Consider the following 22691-nt stretch of genomic DNA (forward strand, 5'->3'; position numbering starts at 1 on the left):
GCCTGTTTCCGCGCTGTATCTCTAAACTAAACTAATCACAAACGGGAAGTATACATAACTAATAACGAGCAGTCAATGCGTTACATGCTTGAAAAACAAATATCAAAGCCACCTTTCGAACTGCTTCCACTCTTGGTCACAAAACGACTGAGTTCTGGTCACAATTGGTAGAAATAGCATGAAAATGAAGCCTAGGGTCATGGAGCTGAATTATGAGGACTGACTGTAACAATCAGAACACTTTAGGACAAACACAAGCTATGGATCCAAGATAAATAAAGGGGAAGAGAGTCATTACTAACGTCATTAATGCTCTGTAATGTTTTAATTATCTACAAGCAATTTAATCATCATGCAAAGGCCTACAAGGGCCCTAAATTGATTGGGTCAATCTGCAAGTTCCTCTTATTTGAACATCTTTAAAGTTTCGGTACTTACCTTTACTCCCAATACCCCAGTTAGCTGGTCGGCTTTTGTTTGTCGAACACAATTTCCTGAATTTGTGACGAACACCACAGGCACTAAAAACTCCCCCTTGGGATTGACAATCTTCTTGAACGCCTCCCTGGCAGCCGGTATAGGTGTTTTTCCTCGCACCAACACTCCATCAATGTCAACAAGGAGGCCAAAGGTGGGCTGGAAATGGAGCAGATAAACATTTACTCAAGTCTTCAACAATGTCTCGAGATGTACAACAGCAAAACTCAGAACACATCAACGCAGATTCTAAGTGTGTAGGGAGGAACTGCAGATGCTGGTTTAAACCGAAGATAAGACACAAAATGCTGGAGTAACTCAGCGGGACAGGCAGCATCTCTGGAGAGAAGGAATGGGTCAAGATCCTACTTCAGACGCTGATTCTATAATCTGCATTGTTTTTAACAATTGAGCCACTTATTTTTGTCACTACATGACTATTAAAGCGGAACCAGCTCAGCTTTAAGGTCTTGCAAATATTTATATGGAGGTTTAAAATGGACATACATAAAGATTTAATAATACATTTTGAAAGAACATTTAAAATGCTTCAGTAATGCATAACAGCTTCACATGGAATTGCTTATCTATAAAATTAAAAGTCTTGTACTTAATATCTATATGTAACATCGTGCCTCTGTGGGACATCAAATTCATAAAGCAAAAAATGTGTGATCAGCAGAAATTAGATGTTAAATTCTGAAATATTCAATTGGCCAAATAAATCAACAGAATTATACTTGTTAAGGATGAGTTAGATATGAAAGTAATGATACAGCACACTGGCAAGAAAGTAGTTGACATAAGGTCTTAAGTGATAGGAGCAGAATTCGGCCATTCGGTCTATCATGTCTACTCCATTATTCAATCATAATAATAATAATGCATTACATTTGTATAGCGCTTTTCTAAAAACTCAAAGACGCTTTACAGGGTTTACTAAAACATAGAAAAAAATTAATAAATAAGTAAACGAACAGAAAAGGAAAAATAAGGTGAGGTGACGGTCAGTGGTTGAAGGCAGTGCTGAACAGATGAGACTTCAGTGATGTTTTGAATGTGGTGAGTGAGGAGGAGTCTCTGATGGTCTGAGGTAGTGAGTTCCAGAGGGTGGGAGCAGCGATGGAGAAAGCCCTGTCCCCCCAGGATCTGAGTTTGGTCCGGATGGGGGGGGACAGGAGGTTAGCAGCAGCAGAGCGGAGGGTGCAGGTGGGAGTGTGTCTGTGGAGGAGGTCAGTCAGGTAGGATGGGGCCAGGTTATGGAGGGCTTTGTAGGTCATGAGGAGGATTTTGTACTGGATTCTCTGGGGGATGGGGAGCCAGTGGAGCTTGTAAAGGACAAGGGTGATATGGTCACGGATCGGGGAGTGGGTGAGTAGACGGGCAGCGGAGTTCTGGATGTATTGGAGTTTATTGATGATTTTTGAGGGTGAACCATAGAGGAGGCTGTTACAGTAGTTGATCATGGTTGATGGTTGATCATGGTTGATCTATCTCTCCCTCCGAACCCCATTCTCCTGCCTTCCCCCCGTAATCTCAGACACCTGTACTTATCAAGAACCTAACTATCTCTGCCTTAAAAATATCCACTGACTTGGCCTCCACAGCCTTCTGCGGCAAATAATTCCACAGATTCACCATCCTCTGACTAAAGAAATTCCTCCTCATCTCCTTCCTAAACGAGCGTCCTTTAATTCTGAGGCTATGACCTCTAGTCCTAGACTCTCCCACTAGTGGAAACATTCTTTCCACTTTCCCTCTATCCAAACGTTTCATTATTCGGTAAGTTTAAATCAGATCCCCCCTCATCCTTCTAAACTCCAGCGAGTAGAAGCCCAGTACTGACAAACGCTCATCATATGATAACTCACTCATTCCTGGGATCATTCTTGTAAACCTGCTCACAATATTCCAAATGCGGCTTTACCAGCACCTTATAAAGCATTGCGTTTGCCTTCCTTATTACCGATTTGACTTGCAAATTAACTTTGTGGGAATCTTGCACAAGCACTCCCAAGTCCCTTTGCACCTACGATTTCTGGATTCTCTCCCTCATTTCTCTCCCTTACGACCAAAATGCATGACTCCACACTTTGCTACACTGTATCCCATCTGCCACTTCTCTGCCCACTCTCCCAACCTGTCCAAGTCCTACTGCAGAGTCCCTGCTTTCTCTACACTACCTGCTCCTCCACCTATCTTCGTATCATTTGCAAACTTGGCCAGAAAGCCTTCAATCCCCTCGTCCAAATCATTAATACACAACGTGAAGAGTAGCGGCCCCAGCACCGAGCCCTGCGGAACTCCGCTAGTCACTGGCAGCCAACCGGGAAAAGCCCCCTTTATTGCCACTCTTTGGCTTCTGCCATCCAGCCAACCTGCTATCCATGCTGGTATCTGCCCTTTGACACCGTGGGCTCTCATCTTCCTGAGCAGCCTAATGTGTGGCACCTTATCAAAGGCTTTCTGAAAATCTAGGTAAACAACATCTACTGACTCTCCTTTATCCTTGCCTCTCCGTGCCAGTTACTTCTTCAAAGAATTCCAGCGGTTTTGTCAAGCAAGATCTCCCCCTCACAAAACTATGCTGACATTGGCCTATTTTATCATCAAATTCTAAGTACTCCATAACCTACTCCTTTAAATAATGGAGTCTAAAATCTTAGCAACCACTGAAGTCAGACTAACCAGCCTAGTTTCCACTGTTCTGCCTTACTCCCTTCTTGTACGGCAGGGTAATATTGGCAATTTTCCAATCGCCTGGAAGCACTCCTGAATCTAGTGATTCTTGAAATACTATTAATGCCTCCACAATCTCTAAAGTCACCTCTTTCAGATTCATGCCAATGAGTTAAAAGGGCCTGTCCCATTTAGGCGATCTTTTAGGCGACTGCCGGCGACTGTCATAGTTGTAGCAGATCGCCTAAAAACGGGCGATTGGACCCCCCTACGACAATGTCTACGACAAGCTACAACAACCTACCACCTAGTTGACGTCAAGCTACGGCAAGCTACCGACGACCCAATCGTCGCGACTTAGGACGCCCACCTACGACCGCACCTACGACAACCTATGATGACACCTACGACAACCTACGACCACACAGGCGACAACCTACAACAGCCGAAGTCAACCTACGTCCACCCGCGACAAGCTACGACAAGCTATGACCCTGTCGGCGACAACTGAAGACAACTGAATACAATTCACGTCATTTTGGCCTCCGGTTTTGACGCCGGTACCTGTCACTGGTTGACGTAGGTAATCGCCGGTGGAATGCACCGAAGTCAGCACCGGCGACAACCTACGTCACCTGGCGACAACCTACGACAGCGCCCCCGTCAGGAGACGTCAAGCTACGCTCATTGGCGCAAACCCACTGTCGCCGAAAAAATTTCAACGTTCTGAAAATCCAGCTGCGACCAGAAAGACGCTACGACTCTTTGGGCAACTGAGGAGACGACTCACGACCGTACAGGCGACAACCCCGTGACCGTGTGGCGACAGCCTAGTCATCTGTAGTCGCCTAAAATATCGCCTAAGTGGGACAGGTGTTTTATATCGGCAATATTAGCGATACAAATGAAGCGGTCACAAATTTCACTTTCGTTCAATGAACAATGTACAATCAACAAGTCTACAACAGAAAATTCAGCAGTGTGATTTTCTTCTAAACCATCCGTACATTTATGTAGCCCCTTCAACATTGAAAAGCATCAAGCAATGCATCAAAAAGAATAAAAAGTCAAATTATTACCCCCACACTCACACTAAGTAGCAAGAGACCAAATTTTACTTGTAATATTCAGCACGCAACAAGTATGGAATTAGACATGGAATTACTATTTTCTCTCCAAAAGTAGCAAAATGTACTCCTTCACTTTTTGACATGTTAACCTTGCAAACTTTAAAACAAATTATTTTAAATTTCATTATATTTTACAATATCTATTTAATGAATTGCAATCCATACATTTGGACAGGTACATGGATAAGAAAGGTTTAGAGGGAGATGGATCAAGCGCAGGTAGGTGGGACTAGTGTAGATGGGGCATCTCGGTCGGCATGGGCAAATTGGGCCGAAGAGCCTGTTCCCGTGCTGTATGACTCTAAAGGGCCTGTCCCACTTTAGCCGATTTTAAGGCGACTGCCGGCGACTGTCAAAGTCGTAGTAGATCGCCGGACTTTTCTTTTACCCGACGACAATGACCATGACAATGCCGAGTCAGGTCGAGATTACAGCTTCTTCGGAAACATCGCAAAATTCCCACGCTGTCAATGCTTCTCCGGCGTCCTAATTTTCGCTGAACGGTGATGTACAGAGATACAGAACAAATGAATGGAAGATGTGCAAAAAAGTGACGATGATAAAAGGTAAAAGGCCATTGTTAGCTGTTGGTGCCCAGCTTCTCGTTCTCACCTAGCAAACAGTTAACAATGGCCTAGTTTAACAATGGCCTGACTCCAATCTGAAGAAGGGTTGTGACCCGAAACATCACCCATTCCTGCTCTCCAGAGATGCTGCCAGTCCCACTGAGTTATTCCAGCATTTTATTCATCAGATTACTGATAAAGCAAAGCGGTTTTGATACTTGGATACTTCTCCTAAAACACAACCACCCAAATTCAAGTTTTTCCATTTATCAATTGTCTCAGCCACCAATGTCCTGTTCATTTATATTCCCATTCATTCACTTTAACGGGAGAAACTCGTGAATTATCACGAACAAAAGCTGAAAGCCTCAGCCAACTAGTTCTATTAATGAATGCAAACAATCTTATGTAAACTAGGGAATCTCCTCCATTGTCAGAGTGAGGCCCAGCGCAAATTGGAGGAACAGCACCTCATATTTTGCTTGGGTAGATTGCACCCCAGTGGTATGAACATTGACTTCTCTAACTTCAAGTAACCTTTGCTTTCCCTCTCTCTCCATTCCTCCCCCTTCCTAGTTCTCCAACCAGTCTGACTGTCCCCAATTAAATGTTATCCCTGTTTGCTTCGTTGTCACCTTCTCCCAGCTAACAATGATCTATACTATAAGAAAGGGTCTCGACCCGAAACGTCACCCATTCCTTCTCTCCCGAGATGCTGCCTGACCTGCTGAGCTACTCCAGCATTTTGTGAATAAATGATCTATACTACATCTTCCTTAAGCTTCATCTCTTTAGATGTCTCGTTTTTGCACCTTTACCTTCCTTATCTCTGTGTCTCCCTCTCCCCCATGACTCTCAGCCTGAAGTCAGGTCTCGACCCGAAACGTCACCCATTCCTCCTATCCACAAATGCTGCCGAGTTACTCCAACATTTTGTGTCAATCTTCGGTGTTAACCAGCACCTGCAGTTCCTTCCTACACCATTTCACAATAATAGGTTTACAGTTTGACAAGCTCCCTGCTGGGAAAAACAAATGCAAAACTTAGTCAGTATTTGTTCGCACAGGTACTTGTTTTACAGGTTTGAGCAAAATCGAAAAAGAACAAGCAACTAGTTTTCTTCCAGTGACACCTTGTCCGGGCGAGAACATATTCATTGAACTCGTTGAATCTGGGGTGTGTAGGAAGGAACTGCAGATGCTGGTTTACACCGAAGATAGACACAAAAAGCTGGAGTAACTCAGCGGGACAGGCAGCATCTCTGGAGAGAAGGAATGGGTGACGTTTCGGGTCGAGACCCTTCTTCAGACTGAGAGTCAGGGGAAAGGGAGAGGAGAGATATAGACAGTGGTGTAGAGAGATATAGAACAAATGAATGAAAGACATGCAAAAAGGTAAGGATGATAAAGGCAACAGGTCAATGTTAGCTCTTTGAATCGGGGATTCTGGGATTCAATAGGAAGGCTTTCTATGGGTTCAAGTCAAGTCAAGTCAAGTCAAATTTATTTGTCACATACACATACTGTGCAGTGAAATGAAAGTGGCAATGCCTGCGGGTTGTGCACAAAAAAGAATTACAGTTACAGCATATAAATAAAGTTAATAAGTTACTATTAGCTGTTACTTCCTGAGCTGTCTACAAACTTAGCTTTCCAAATGCATTTGCTTTCAACAACCGATCAGTTTTCCAAAGCCCAACTGTCTGGCCTGTGGATGCATTGATCGGTCTGTTATAAACCACAGATTAATAAATTGCATTGAATCACAGAAGGAATTCAGCACAGTACGAAGCCCACTGAACCCACCATGCCCACTCCAGCTCTCTGCTAAAACACCTGACCAGTTTCACCCCCTGGCCTCATCTTCATTGCCTTGCAAACTTTTCCCTCACCTTATATATTAATATAATTTCCTTCTAAAGCTCACAATCGAACAATGCTGTACTGTAAGGAGTTTGTACGTTCTCCCCGTGACCTGCGTGGGTTTTCTCCGAGATCTTCGGTTTCCTCCCACACTCCAAAGACGTACAGGTATGTAGGTTAATTGGCTGGGTAAATGTAAAAATTGTCCCTAGTGTGTGTAGGATGGTGTTAATGGTGTTAGTGTGCGGGGATCGCTGGGCGGCGCGGACTTGGTGGGCCGAAAAGGCCTGTTTTCCGCGCTGTATATATATGATATGATATGATATGATATGATATGATATGATATGAACCCACCTCCACCACATCTGCGCATTCCAGATTCCAACCACACTCTGTAAAAATATTTTACCTCAGATCACTCTTTATACTCTTTCCATTTTTGAACTTTATTGTAGCATCTGGACCCCGAGCCCCTCCATCAATATGTTCAGCCTTCTACTTTCCACTTCCTTTATACTTCTCTTCCCCAAAGAAAACAGTCCTGCCCTTTCTACTCTGCCCTTCCGAATGGAATTCATCTTCCTTGAAATTGATTCTTGTAAACCTTTTCTGGACCCTCACTAATGCATTCACATCTCTCCTTCAGAGGTGACCAGAAATGAACGCATTACTCCAAATCGAGACTGAACCTGTGTTTTACAAAGGCTCAGCCTGACTTCGCTGGATTTATACATTGTGACTATTTAGCCTAGAATTGTGCGCGCCTTATTAATCACCTTCTCAATATGCGATTTAATTTTCAATGACTTATGCATCTGGACCCTCAGGTATCCCTGCTTCTCCAGTGCTTTCAGATCAAAATTCTTTATGCTGGGTTGAAGACTGTCTCTTGAGGAGGAGATGAAGATCATTAATGAGGGCAGTGGATGTTTGTATACATGGATTTTACGAATACATTTGATAAGAGTCCCTCGTAGGCTGATCCATGAAATTCAGATGCATGGGATTCAGTGACTTTGTTGGCGTAGGTTCCGAACAGGCTTACTAATAGAAAGCAGAAGTATGTTATTCAGGATGGATATCTGTGACCAGTGGAGTTCTGCAGGGATCCGTGATGCGATCCCTATCTTGTGGACAGAGAGGAGGGCTGTCAAAGTACACAGCAGGATACAGAACAGCTGCAGAAATGGGTGGGAAAATGGCAGAAGGAACTTAATCCAAGCAAGTTTGAGCTATTGCACTTCAGGAGTTGAATACAAGGGGAAAGTAAATGTTTTTAATATATCGACTAGTTTAGGCTTTAGAGATAGAGCGTGGAAACAGGTCCTTCGGCCCACTGATCATCAACCAGAGAGCAGTGCTGAACCACTATCTACCTCTTTGGTGAACCTCGGACTATCCTTGATCGGACTTTGCTGGCTTTACCTTGCACTATACGTTATTCCGTTATTATATATCTATGCACTGTAAATGGATTGAATGTAATCACGTGTTGTCTTTCCGCTGACTGGTTAGCACGCAACAAAAGCTTTTCACTGTACCTCGGTACACGTGACAATAAACTGAACTAAACTTTGGAACTAAACTAAACTGTCCGCAATGACCAGCGATTACCCCGTCCGTACACGAGCACTATCCTACACACTAGGGATAATTCACAATTCTACCAAAGCAAATAAACCTACAAACCTGTACATTTTTGGAGCGTGAGAGGAAACCGGAGCATCCGGAGAAAACCCACATGGTCATGGGGAGAAGGTACAAACTCGGCACGGACGGGCACCCTTGGTCAGGATGGAACCCGGGTCTCTGGCTTTGCAAGGCAGTAACTCTGCCGCTGCGCCACCGTGCCGTCCAGAGTTGCACTCTGTCGACAAAAAGAAATGAGTGAGATTCAAGAAATTCATGACTTTTCTCGAGAACATCAGTTTGAAGAAAGACTTGACAGAAGAGTACAAAATGACGGAAGGCATCGATAGAGCAGGTGGTCAGAGCCTTATTCCCGGGGGGGGAGGGGGGGAGTGTCAACGACTCGAGGCCATAGTGTGAGAGGCAGAGTTTGAAGGAGTTGTGCGGGGCAAGTATTTTCTTCATGTGGAGTTGTGGTTTCCTACAAAGCGCTGCGAGGGAGGGAGAGATACGATTGTAGCATTTAAGAGGCTTTTAGATGAGCAAATAGATATGCTGGGAATGGGAACCTTTGAGGTGATGAAGTGCTTTGAGCGGTTGATTATGGCACATACCTACTCCTACCTCAACAAGAACCTAAACCCACTAAAATACGCCTATTTCCGCAACAGGTCAACGGAGGATGCGATCTCACCAGCTCTCCACTGCACTGGACCACTTGAACAATAAAAACACATACTGCTGGAGTAACTCAGCGGGCCAGGCAGCATCTCTGGAGAGAAGGAATGGGTGACTTTTCGAGTCGAGACCCTTCTTCAGACTGAAGAAGGGTCTCGACCCGAAATGTCACCAAGTCTGAAGGGTCTCGCCCCGAAACATCACCCATTCTTTCTCTCCAGAGATGCTGCCTGCCCCGCTGAGTTACTCCAGCATTTCATGTCTATCTTCAGTTTAAATCAATATCCGCAGTTCCTTCCTGCACATAAAAACACATACGTCAGTCGGATGTTCATAGACTACAGCTCAATGTTCAACACCATCATCCCCTCCAAACTGGTTATCAAGAATATCTTTGAACATCTGTGCTGGATCCAGCACATTGGTACAATCACAAAGAAAACCCATCAATGCCTCTACTTCCTTGGAAGCCTGAGGTTTGCTATGGTGATGAATGCTCTCTTGAACTTCTACAGGTGTACAGTAGAGAGTATATTGGCGGGTTGCATCATGGCCTAGTTCGGCAACTTGAACGCACAGGAACAAAGCAGATCACAAAACTTCGTGAACACTGCCCAGTCCATCACAGGTACTGACCTCCCCACCATCGAAGGGATTGACGCTCGACTATTGACATGGATCACATGCAGGCAGAGGTGATCAGTTTACGTTGGCATCAAGTTCAGCACAGACTTTGCGGGCTAAAGCACCTGTTCCTCTCTTGTACTGTTCCTTATGTGTTTATTTGTCGTGTACACCGGGTACAATCAGAACAACCAAATTTCTGCTTTCTGCAGCCATCCAGACACATTAAGTGCAACAACAACAATAAATGATCAATTATTTTAGGTAAACCAGATCATAATTAGTGCAAAAACCAAAGTACTACGAGCAGCCATTGTAGTGCAAAGCTCACAGAGGTTCAGTAATGTCGAGAAGTATGAGTGAGGATTGTGGTTAACATTGTGCAGGGTGGCTCAAGAATCTGATGGGCTGATGGGAAGATGCTGTTCTTGAACCTGGTGGTAGGAGTTTTCAGACTCTTGTACCATCCTCTCAATGACACCACGAGAAGAGAGGATGGCCAAGGTCATCTGGATCTTTGATGATATCAGCCACCTTCTTGAGGCAGCACCTCCTGTAGATCCTCTTGATGGAGGGGAAATCAGAACCCTGATGGACTGGGCAACGTCCACCACTTGTTTAGGTTTTAGTTTATAGAGATACAGTGCGGAAACAGGCCCTTCGGCCTACCGGGTCCGCACCAACTGGCCCTTTGGCCTACTGAGTCCGCACCAACCGGCCCTTCGGCCTACCGGGTCCGCACCAACAGGCCCTTCGGCCTACCGAGTCCGCACCAACTGGCCCTTCGGCCTACTGAGTCTGCACCAACCAGCGATCCCTGCACACCACGCTATCCTACACACAGTAGGGACAATTTACAAGTTTTACCAAGCCAATTAGCCTACAGACCTGTATGTCTTTGGAGTGTGGGAGGAAACCGGAGATTCCGGAGAAATCCCACGCTGGTAATAGGGAGAACGTACAAACTCTGTACAGACGGCACCCGTAGTCAGGACCGAACCCAGGTCTCTACCGCTGCACCGGCTTCTCTTCACCCTTGCATATTCAAATTGCCGAACTAGGCTATGATGCAACCATCAGTGGGTTCTATACTGTACATTTGTGGAAGTTCAGTAGAGTACTGGGTGATGTACTGAATCTCCTCATACTCCTGAGGAAGTGGAGGCTTTGGTGACCTTTCTTTGTGACTGCACCAACAACATGCTGTGCCTGGAACAGATCATCAAAGATGTGCACACCCAGGGCCTGGAAGCTGTTGACTCTCTCCACTACTGTCCTGCCAATGAAGACAGGTGCATGGTCCATTGGCCTTCCCTTTCTGACGTCAACAATCAGTTCCTTAGTGCAGATAATACTGAGAGCAAGATTGTTGTTCTGGCATCACACAACAAAATTTTGTTGATCTCCCTCCTGCACCACGACTCATTGTTACGTGTTATTTGCCTAATGACTGTGCTATGGTCAGTGAATATAAAGATGGCGTTGCAGCTGTGTGCGGCCACACCACAATGGGTATAAAGAGAGTAGGCGAGGGGACTGGGTACGCGGGCAGCCCTGAGGTGCACCTGTGTTGAAGGTGTTGTTGCCAATCTTAACTGGTTGACATCTGCTGGTGAGAAAGTAAAGGATCAAGTTGATTGGGAGGAGCGGAGAGCCAGTTCCCTGAGATTGATGATGAGGTTGGAAGGGATGATGGTGTTGAACTAAGTGGAGAGTCAGCAAGATCTGTTGTGGCAGTAGGCAAATTGAAGCAAGTCTCGAGTATTACCAAGGGAGGAGTTGATCTGCATCATAACCAACATCTCAAAGCACTTCATCACAATGGATGTTGGTGCCACCAGTCGGCAGTCGTTGAGGCAGGTCATTTTGCCCTTCTTGGGCACTGGTATTATGGATGCCCTTTGAAAGCAGGTGGGAACCTCGAATCATAGTAGTGGAAGGCTGAAGATGTCCGTGAAAGCTCCAGCCAGTTGATCATGCAGGTTTTGTGAATGTGGACGGGATACCATCATGGCCGCACACTTTCCCGGAGGTTCATCCTCGAGCAGGATCTCCTGACATTGGCCTCGGTGACTGCGATCACAGTGTGGCCAGACGTCGTGTGGGCTTGTGAAGGTACATTATTGTTTTCCAGTTTGAAACAAGCAGGGAAAGTATTAGTTTTCATGGAAATCATTAGCGCTGGCATAGAAAGCTCATCTGGGGAGGGATGCGTGTTGGCACTTAAGCTACCGAGTTGCTGGTGAGTGAACACTCAGATGGTCCTTTATTTCACAAAATGCTGGAATAACTCAGCGGGTCAGGCAGCATCTCAGGAGAGAAGGAATGGGTGACGTTTCGGGTCGAGACCCTTCTTCAGTCTGAAGAAGGGTCTCGACCGAAACGTCACCCATTCCTTCTCTCCTGAGATGCTGCCTGACCCGCTGAGTTACTCCAGCATTTTGTGAAATAAATACCTTCGATTTGTACCAGCGTCTGCAGTTATTTTCTTACACTCAGACGGTCCTGGTAGGAATACATTCCACCGCACATATCCTTATGAAGTCGGTCACAACCTTGGCCTGTTTGCTCAGGTCCTTTGGCAAGTCCTTGAACTTTGCCCGGTCTAGTGACTGCAAGCAGCACGAAGGTTATTCCTCTACCTTCCCTGACCAGCTCTGCACAATCCCCTTCACTCTTCAGTCACTGCCTACACACAAGAAGCACAACCAGACGGTCAAGAGTGTTTGATCCTCTCGTGCTTGCAGGAGACATGCTGATGTTAATTTGGAGATGTCATCTTCAAGCTAGCCTTGAGACGTTACCGCCAACGATGGAAAAGGCACCGGGGTATCTGCTCACGACAGCCGATCATTCCTCAAGTGATGACTGAACAACTGCCTGGGGCAGGATGTGGATTGCAGTTATGATAATACAGGCGGATTCCCTTGGGAGGTGGAAGGGATGGCACTTCACCGCCAGATGTTCCAGATGGGGGGAGCAGACGTTGGATTAGACGGTCAGGCCGAGCATCACAAAGGGTTTTCCACCAGGCAGTCCATGCTGACGTCGTGCAGTCCCTGCAATGGATGGAGAAACCTACAGGCTGGAGGGCAGAGACTGGAGAGGTGGGATTAAACCATATCTCTGTGAAACAGAGTCCACGGCGACCCTTTGGTAAAGCAATCTTGCCCTGGAGTGCGCAAGCTTATTGCCCAGGGACTGTGCGTTGGAAATGAGGATGGTGGGGTGAGGGCGAGATGGGGTGATGCTTCATTCCAGTGTTGCAGTGCTCATTTTGTAGGTGCCGGAGCTGTCACTGGTGATGGAGCGGCCGCTGTTCGATTCCCCACTGGTTAAAATTCCCCGGTTTATTTTGGCTTTTTCTTTTACAGAGGTGCCGGAGTGGCCTCCAGTGAGCTCCAGCAGCACTGCTCCACTCTTAATTGGAGGTCATCCCAGCATCCACATTCCAGGTACATTGGAGGTGTCCCTGGCACCTGCAGGTACTGCACCTGCACATTGCAGGGGCCACAGTCCATCGGCAATCATGAGATCACTAATTCATTTAAACAGTCCAGAGACAGCACTGATTTGAGATATTTTTCTTAGCAGTAGGAGTTTAGAATGGGTATATTTAAGATTATGCCGCCCAGCCATTAGCAAGTTGTTCAGGGAATAATGTAACGTGGAAATTATTTTTAGGTGTCTCATGCAAGAAAGCCAAACATAATTTAGTTTACTCCACTGCATGCAGTCTTAAAACTATGGCTACACCAAGCAGATCCTTGATAAGACAGATGTAGGCCTGACTAAGATACACAATGGCCACACACCTATTCCGACCGCACAGGTCCAACGACTCGATTAAATCCCTCAACTTGGGTACTCACTGTGTGGAGTTTGCATGCTCTCCCTCTCACTCTGTGGATTTTCCACTGGAATCAGTCTCCTCGAAAAATAAGCCTGCGCGGTTAGATTAATTAGCCTTTGTAAACTGCAAATGGACCTATAGATCAGGTCAGGGGGTGTAGGAGCGAACGTGGCAGTGAATTTTATTGAGGAACACTTCTCCATGGATTGTCACCGTGTTGTGGTGGAGAAGCTTGTGTGGTCCTTAGATCCTGAGAGCGAAGCCGTCTGGAGCTACGCTCCTGGTGGGGTCACCCATGGCGGTGAGGTCGAGGGGGGCGGTCCCTGACAAAGAGCAATCCAACCAAGACCTCAACGGTGGAACAGGCGGAGGATGATGGCTGACTTTAGTGGAGCGTCACAACAGCTGGGAAGGCGGATGGATGAAGGCTGCAGCAGAAAAGGTCGTCTTGGACTCCACGCCACTGGATCCTGACCCAGATCTGTCAAGGACCGTGTGGTGGCTGTCTGTGCACCAGTCCCCCCACGTTCAACAAAGTCACGCACAGGCGTCCGACCCTATGGAGAGGACAGTCATACTCGCTTCGAGTGACCTCCGATGATGATGATGATGACGATGTTGATGATGATGATGATGTTGATGATGATGATGATGTTGATGATGATGATAGGGGAACATGTCAGGGATGAAACTGATGGGAAAGTTCTGAGAATTGTGTGGACTGGTGGGCAAATCTTCAATGCCATCAGATAAATATGAAAATCAAAGTTTGGTGAGACAGAAATTTAGAGTGCAATGTTAAGAGTATTGTCACCCATAGATTACTGGCATCAAGGAGGATTGGAGACACGATGCTCGCCTTCCTGTCAGAATACCGAATCATCAATCGTTCGTTTTCTCTGTCAGTGTGGTCGATCGTCAGAAAGAAAATGTAATTACTGTACTACCAACCGCAGCGTCGCAAGTGTAAACTGGTCCCAAACGCAGGGACATGTGCGTGTGCACTGTGGTGAAAGAGTCCGAGCCTTCGAGGTGTGGTGGTAACTAATATTAAAATTAATATCAAGCCAAAAGGGTAAATGGCCAGATATTTGTCAAGAAGACGCGTCGCGTAAACAGGAAAGAAGCAGGAACATGAATGGAAGTGATTCACAGTCAATGCGGAAATGCTGCTCTCCTCGAAAGATTCACGACAGGGCCATCTGAAACCAAAAACACAAACCCCCCCGCACAGCCTCAAGCAACCAGTTAACAAAGGTAGCGCCGACCCAGCTATGTTTGTAAAATCCATCATCTCAGCATCTGCTTTGCAGCTTTTCCCACCACAGGTTCAGTTTAGGCTTCACTCGATCACGTCTGTTCCTGGAATAATGGAACTACTACGACTACAACTTTTATCTTTCAAAAACAAAACGCATCCAGTTGTGGCATTTCAAAGTTATATATCAATTTACTGTCTGCGAACGTGAAGCAGATAATCCACGAGACATTTGCCAATGGATTGTAGCATTTCACCTGTGTCTTGGGCCGAGGGGCAATGAATGAGTGGGTGGCCCTAGACCGTCTCAGGTAATGACACAGAGCTTGTTTGCAGGGGCATTCACACCCTATTAATATATTTTGTTCTTATAGATATATGTGTGTGTGTGTGTGTGTGTATGTGCCCGTCCGTCCGAAGGAACTACTGCAGATGCTGGTTTAAACTCTGGGGAAGGGTCTCGACCCAAAACCTCGCCCATTCCTCCTCTCTGGGGAAACATAGAAAATAGGTGCAGGAGTAGGCCATTCGGCCCTTCGAGCCTGCACCGCCATTCAATATGATCATGGCTGATCAACCAACTCAGTATCCTGTACCTGCCTTCTCTCCATACCCCCTGATCCCTTTAGCCACAAGGGACACGTCTAACTCCCTCTTAAATATAGCCAATGAACTGGCCTCAACTACCTTCTGTGGCAGAGAATTCCACAGATTTACCACTCTCTGTGTGAAAAAGAAACTTTCTCATCTCGGTCCTAAAAGACTTCCCCCTTATCCTTAAACCGTGACCCCTTGTTCTGAACTTCCCCAACATCGGGAACAATCTTCCTGCATCTAGCCTGTCCAACCCCTTAAGAATTTTGTAAGTTTCTATAAGATCCCCCCCCCCTCAATCTTCTAAAGTCTCGACCCAAACCTTGTCCATTCCTCCTCTCTGGGGATGGATGATGTGCTGAGGTTACTCCAGCTGTTTGTGTCACTCTTCTACCTGGCTTGTCTCTGGGGGTGGATGTTGTGCTGAGTTACTCCAGCTGTTTGTGTCACTCTTCTACCTGGCTTGTCTCTGGGGATGGATGATGTGCTGAGTTACTCCAGCTGTTTGTGTCACTCTTCTACCTGGCTTGTCTCTGGGGGTGGATGTTGTGCTGAGTTACTCCAGCTGTTTGTGTCACTCTTCTACCTGGCTTGTCTCTGCTTCCCCCTCGCCCTGTCATTACCTGAGATGCCGCCACGCCGCCCACGTCCCTGTGATAAGCTGCTGCCGCTGGCACTTTCTTCAAGCTCCGCAGGTTCGCCCGAGCAGCCGCCCGGCTCAACCACAGCAGCGCACTCATCGTCCTGAGCTCCGGCTCCGGCTCCGGCTCCTGCTCCGGCTCCGGCTGCACCAGCGCCCGCAGCAACTCATCCTTGTGCGGGCAGGCGCCGCCGCTTATCAACGCACCGCGCCGCTCCGCCCTCCAACCCACCCACCACCCACGACCCACCCCCTGGCCGGCCGATTGCCAGCTCGGCGGCCTCGCTGACAGCGCCCCGCGCGGAACAAGCGAATCTCCGGCATCCCAGGCAAAGCCACCAGCTTCCCCCACCCACCACACACACACACAACCAAGCCCCCCCCCCACCCCCCACCAATGCAAGAGAGTGTGAGGACACAAAGGGCGGTCGCATCACAACTGGCGAGAAACACATACATATCCTGCCCTGTTACAGGAGGGGCAACCCCAGCCCAACTCGACCCCAGCCCAACTCGACCCCAGCCCAACTCGACCCCAGCCCAACTCCACCCCAGCCCAACTCGACCCCAGCCCAACTCGACCCCAGCCCAACTCGACCCCAGCCCAACTCCACCCCAGCCCAACTCCACCCCAGCACAACTCGACCCCAGCCCAACTCGACCCCAGCCCAACTCCACCCCAGCCCAACTCCACCCCAGCCCAACTCGACCCCAGCCCAACTCCACCCCAGCCCAACTCGACCCCAGCCCAACTCCACCCCAGCCCAACTCAACCCTTAGCCCAACTCGACCCCAGCCCAACTCCACCCCAGCCCAACTCGACCCCAGCCCAACTCGACCCCAGCCCAACTCGACCCCAGCCCAACTCGACCCCAGCCCAACTCGACCCTTAGCCCAACTCCACCCCAGCCCAACTCGACCCCAGCCCAACTCGACCCCAGCCCAACTCGACCCCAGCCCAACTCGACCCCAGCCCAACTCGACCCCAGCCCAACTCGACCCTTAGCCCAACTCGACCCCAGCCCAACTCGACCCTTAGCCCAACTCGACCCCAGCCCAACTCGACCCCAGCCCAACTCGACCCCAGCCCAAATCGACTATTGACTATTGAATCTATCCGAAGGCGAATGCACTGTTAACTCAGTCAGTCTCTGTAGAAGACTCTGTGTTGTTGTCACACAACTCTTGTGCAATCGCTTGTCAGGTTGACCTTGTTATAACGTTTCATTCCCAGATCATTGTTCCCGTGTGCGTCTGTATCACAAATGCAACAATGGGGGCGGCGGTGACCATTAAAGGTAACCTACTTCAAAAGCAACACACAAGCACCGCCAATCTCAGGGCGTTCAGCAGACCGGGCAACATCTGCTCGCAGACAAACGGCTCTAATCTCACACAGCTGCTTCTCTCTCCAAAAAAAAGTTGCCTGATCTTCACGTTTTCTTCCTTTTAAATATATTTTGTTCTCATAGATATACGTGTGTGTGTGCCCGTCCGTCCGTCAGAAGGAACTACCGCAGATCTGGTTTAAACCGAAGATAGACACAAAAAGCTGGAGTAACTCAGTGGGTCAGGCAGCATCTCTGGAGAGAAGGAATGGGTGATGTTTCGAGATCTATATATATATCCTAAAGTTTGCAGGGATGAAACACTGCATTTATGACACCATTCATAAGTGAAAGGAGCAGAATTAAGCCATTCAGCCCATCAAGTCTACTCCACCGTTCAATCATGGCTGACCTATCCCTCTCAACCCCATTCTCCTGCCTTCTCCCCATAACCCCTGACACCCTTACTAACCAAGTATCTGTCTATCTCTGCCTTAAAAAATATCCATTGACAGCCTCCACAGCCTTCTGTGGCAAAGAATCCCACAGACTCACCACCCTCTGACTAAAGACATTCCTCCTCATCTCCTTCAGAAGGAAACGTCCTTTAATTTGCAGTACGACATTTAAATCTCACAAATAACTGATATCAGAACAACAATGTTTTTAATCACATGAGCAATGTCTGAGAGGTTTTTCTACACAGGTCCAAAGTGCTCCGTATATAGCAGTGGGAAGGCCTTTGCTTGCAGAGTCTTTGTGGCAGCTTTGTCATGTTTCAATGCGTACCCAACACCAATAAGTTCATAAGTGATAGGAGCAGAATTAGGCCATTCGACCTATCAAGTCTACTCTGCCATTCAATCATGGCTGATGTATCTTTCCCTCCTGCTTTCTCCCTAGAACCCCCGACACCTGTACTAATCAATAATCTATAGAAACATAGAAACATAGAAAATAGGTGCAGGAGTAGGCCATTCAGCCCTTCGAGCCTGCACCGCCATTCAATATGATCATGGCTGATCATCCAGCTCAGTAACCTGTACCTGCCTTTTCTCCATACCCCCTGATCCCTTTAGCCACAAGGGCCACATCTAACTCCCTCTTAAATATAGCCAATGAACTGGCCTCAACTACCTTCTGTGGCAGAGAATTCCACAGACTCACCACTCTCTGTGTGAAGAAATGTTTTCTCATCTCAGTCCTAAAAGACTTCCCCCTTATCCTTAAGCTGTGACCCCTGGTTCTGGACTTCCCCAACATCGGGAACAATCTTCCCGCATCTAGCCTCTCCAACCCCTTAAGAACCCCTTCAGTAAGATCCCCCCTCAGTCTTCTAAATTCCAGCGAGTATAAGCCTAGTCTATCCAGTCTTTCTTCATATGAAAGTCTTGCCATCTCAGGGATCAATTTGGTGAACCTTCTCTGTACTCCCTCTAAGGCTAGAATGTCTTTCCTCAGATTAGGAGACCAAAACTGTACACAATACTCCAGGTGCGGTCTCACCAAGGCCCTGTACAACTGCAGCAGAACCTCCCTGCTCCTATACTCAAATCCTCTTGCTATGAATGCTAACATACCATTCGCTTTCTTCACTGCCTGCTGCACCTGCACGCTTGCTTTCAATGACTGGTGCACCATGACACCCAGGTCACGTTGCATCTCTGTCTTATGTGTCACCCTACGACATTTTGTGGAGGATCAGAAAGTTTTAGGCTGGCTAAAGTCCATCGTTCACCAAATGAAAGATCCTCCAACAGCAGTTGACGTTTGCTTCAGTGTGTTTCCCTGGGAATCGCTTGAAGCGTACAGAGACCTATGTTGCACTTCAGTATTGGATAAACGTCAACACAGACTGCTGCATCCCTGTTCAGGCCTTCTGCTAAACACAAAGATCAGAAGAATGTGGATGACAGTCTCATTCCCACTGTAGCTCAAGGGCCAGTGTGCATTGGTGCTGAGCCTCTGCCTGTCAATGAAGGACCTGACGAGGGAGGATTCTTCTCAACATCAGACAAGTTTACTTGAAAGTTTTGGTGAAGTAACATTCTGTCAACTGACCTTCTGACCAGGGAACCGGGAAACAGGATCAATCGTTTATTTTTCCTGCAGGGTGAGGATTTTCCCTGTACGCTATTTTCGGAAACGGAAGACTACCACCTCTCCTCTCAACTCATGCCCGCTGAGCGCAGCCAGAGGCTGGGAAATGCGGGTTGACCTAGGCCAGAGGCTTTCCTTCCCAGTTGAAATCGCAGCTACCAACCTGTGACCAGACCTCGTCCTCTGGTCCAGCTCCTGTCGGCGTGTTTTCATCATTGAGCTGACGGTGCCCTGGGAAGGAGGCTGTGGACGAGGCATTTGAAAGGAAAAGGCTGAGATATTCCAACCTTGCAGTAGAGGCAGAGGAGCAAGGTTGGAGTGTAAGAGTGCGGCCAGTGGAGGTGGGGTGCAGGGGCTTTGTAGCCAGTTCCACCGCAAGGCTCCTGAGGGAAGTTGGAGTCAGAGGGCAGGCCCAAAGGAGGGCAATCAAAGAACTTGCAAATGCCGCCGAACGGAGCAGTCACTGGCTGTGGCTGAAAAGAAAAGATACTGTCTGGGCTGCCACGTGACCATCTAGAGGCTAACCATAAGACACACACCCAGGGCTGATCACCCTGTGGTGGGCCTGCTTCGACTGAGGGTGTCTTGTGATAAAAGGCCAAAACACCCAGTGATGTTGAGGTACACAACTGAAGATGTGTCTGAATGGTAGCAACATCACCTAGTGGTCACCCCCAAGAACAACACCAGTCAATTGTAGTGCAAACCTTAGGGGTTGTAACATCTAGTCCTACTAATCAATCTGTTTGATTTTCGATCAAAGGCGTTCAGTGCCAATATTCCTACAAGGGGGGAAGTGGTGTGGCATACTCCAGCTGAATGGTACATTTCTCAACAACTTGGTCAGACCCATCTTCTGCAAGAGATAGAAGCTCAGGGCACAATGAAACTTGTGATTTACGTATCAAGGTCATTTACGTATCATTTAAAACTGAGGTGAGAAGGAACTTTTTCACCCAGAGAGTTGTGCATTTGTGGAATTCTCGGAATTCTCTGCCACAGTGGGCAGTGGAGGCCAAATCACTGGGTGGATTTAAGAGAGAGTTAGATAGAGCTCTCGGGGCTAGTGGAATCAAGGGATATGGGGAAAAGGCAGGCACGGGTTATTGATTGTGGACGATCAGCCATGATCACATTGAATGGCGGTGCTGGCTCGAAGGGCCGAATGGCCTCCTCCTGCACCTATTTTCTATGTTTCTCAGGTCAATGCACACCTTGATGTTGCCCCTAAAGGAATGAGGACCCACTGGGTGAGCTTCCACTCTCTGGAGATATATTCATCGTGGGGATGTGGGCTTGAAGGACTATGTAACCTACTCTTGCTCATATGCTCATTTTTTATTGTTTCTCTAGTCTCCAACCATTTTCAATCTCCAGATGAAATGGTTTGTGTGACTGCTGCAACACAGGAGTGGAGTTTGGGTCTTATCTTCACATCACACAGTGCAGGTTGTACCTGTTGATTAGGTTATTTCCCACAAATTAATGATGCATTAAGATTAATAATGCTTCCAAGATGGCGCCTAACCCGGGCGACTATTTGCGTGCTAACCACAGAAGCAGATCTACAATCACGCATCACAATCGCTCCACACTCTTAAATCTCTATTCCTACAGCAATATTTCTCACTTTTTAACTCTGGCTTTACCGTGCACCAAACGTAATTCCCTTATCAGGTATCTATACGCTGATGGCTCGATTGTAATCACGTATTGTCTTTCCGCTGACTGGATAGCAGGCCAACAAAAGCTTTTCACTGTACCTCGGTGCACGTGACAATAAACTAAACTGTATCGTAGCTCCCATTATTCCTATTTCTGCTTCACATTAGTCCCATTCCTCATTAGTCCTCTGCATTTACCCAGTCGCCACTGAACCATATTCCCAACAGGTCCAGATAATTGGATCTGATAGTGAAGTGAACTATGGCTCCTCTGACCAGTTGCCCGAGAATGTAGCCATGCTTTTGCTGCCATTCACTCTGACCACACTGTGCACCCCCCCCCCCCCCCCCGCCCAAGGCCAGATCTAACTGGTTCCAGACACCTATCAGCTTCTGACTGCCACGCACCACAAATGAGCAGAAGACGGTGACATTTTTGATCCAAGTGCTCTTACTTCCTGTGCCCTTCTTGGTAGATTCAGTCAAAGTCTCAATACAACATGGACAAGGTAAAGGAAATAGAGCAGACTCATCCAACTTTGATTGTAATGCCTCACACCCCTGCAACAGTCTGTTCGAACTTCTACCATCGGGCAGACGATACAAGGCCTTCTACGCCCGCACCTTCAGACTCAGGAACAGCTTCATCCCCAGGGCCATAGCTGCTATGAACCGGTCCTGCTGAGCCGGATGGTCACATCGCACAGTGAACCGGCACAGATCTACTTGCAGTTTATTCTGTTTTAAAACTGTTCAAATTTGTTTCATTGCGCTATTTAAATTAATACTGACTAGCTAATTAATTTATTGCATCGTATGGGAGGCGCATTCCCAATCTTGTTGTACCCCTGTACAATGACAATAAAGATATATTGTATTGCATTGTAGTGTATTTGCAACAGCGTTGAAGATAGCTCAAGAGTGCCTGAGCAGATGAAGGATTTGACATTGGATTTGGATGAGTTAACTAGAATGAGAGTGGTTGAATTATGAGAAGATATTGCACAATCTAGACTTCCATTAAGCGTTCAAGGGAATTTTTAAAAATTAAGATCGAAAGGGGGAATTGATAGGGTTGATAGAAATTGTTTCCATCGTTGATGAATTGAGGTAGGGAAGGGTTGAGGCCAGGCTTTCAGAAACGGTTAGACAATACTTCTCCACCCCACAATTGATAGGACATTTGAACTCCCCCTCCTCAGGAACAAGAGAGCCTATTTCATAGGCCCTGTTTTTCTTCTCCATGGCCTACCATGGGACTTAGCAAAACAGCTATCAAAACACAACAAAGCACGACTAAAGCTTAGACGTGTGTATAATCCTAACACCATCGACACCGCCCGGAAAACTTTGGAAAATCTTACACTTTCCAAGTACCAAAAGCAACATTTCTCCACAACTGTCTCTCCTTCCAATTTATGATGAACAAAATTTGCAAGTAATTCAGAACTGCTTTCTTTGGTATAGTTTGGGAGTAGTTTTTCTGCAAGTAAATGTATTCAGTCCAGAAGGAAAAAAAACCACAATACTAGTTGGGTCAAGCAGGTGGTGGAGTTACACAGCACAGAAACAGGCACTTTGGCCCAAATTGCCCATGCCGACCCCATCT

The 22691-nt window shown here is 47.1% G+C and overlaps 1 protein-coding gene across 2 annotated transcripts in view; it reads right to left on the minus strand.

Moving 5' to 3' along the window:
* LOC144601575 (haloacid dehalogenase-like hydrolase domain-containing 5) overlaps window positions 1–16142 on the minus strand; it is a 46502-nt gene extending 30360 nt beyond the window's left edge. Inside the window, exons 1-2 of one of the 2 annotated variants that reach the window (XM_078413778.1) lie at window positions 15974–16142; window positions 439–636 (exon numbers count right to left, since the gene is read on the minus strand). In XM_078413778.1, the coding sequence (XP_078269904.1) occupies window positions 439–636; window positions 15974–16090 (315 nt within the window). In that variant the 5' untranslated portion in view covers window positions 16091–16142. Of the gene's footprint in view, window positions 1–438; window positions 637–8403; window positions 8493–15973 lie in introns of those variants that run through there. The other variant, XM_078413779.1, reaches the window with a different exon arrangement.
* Window positions 16143–22691: the final 6549 nt, after the last annotated feature.

Source organism: Rhinoraja longicauda, chromosome 17, assembly GCF_053455715.1.
Source record: "Rhinoraja longicauda isolate Sanriku21f chromosome 17, sRhiLon1.1, whole genome shotgun sequence".
Classification (NCBI taxonomy): Eukaryota; Metazoa; Chordata; class Chondrichthyes; order Rajiformes; family Arhynchobatidae; genus Rhinoraja; species Rhinoraja longicauda.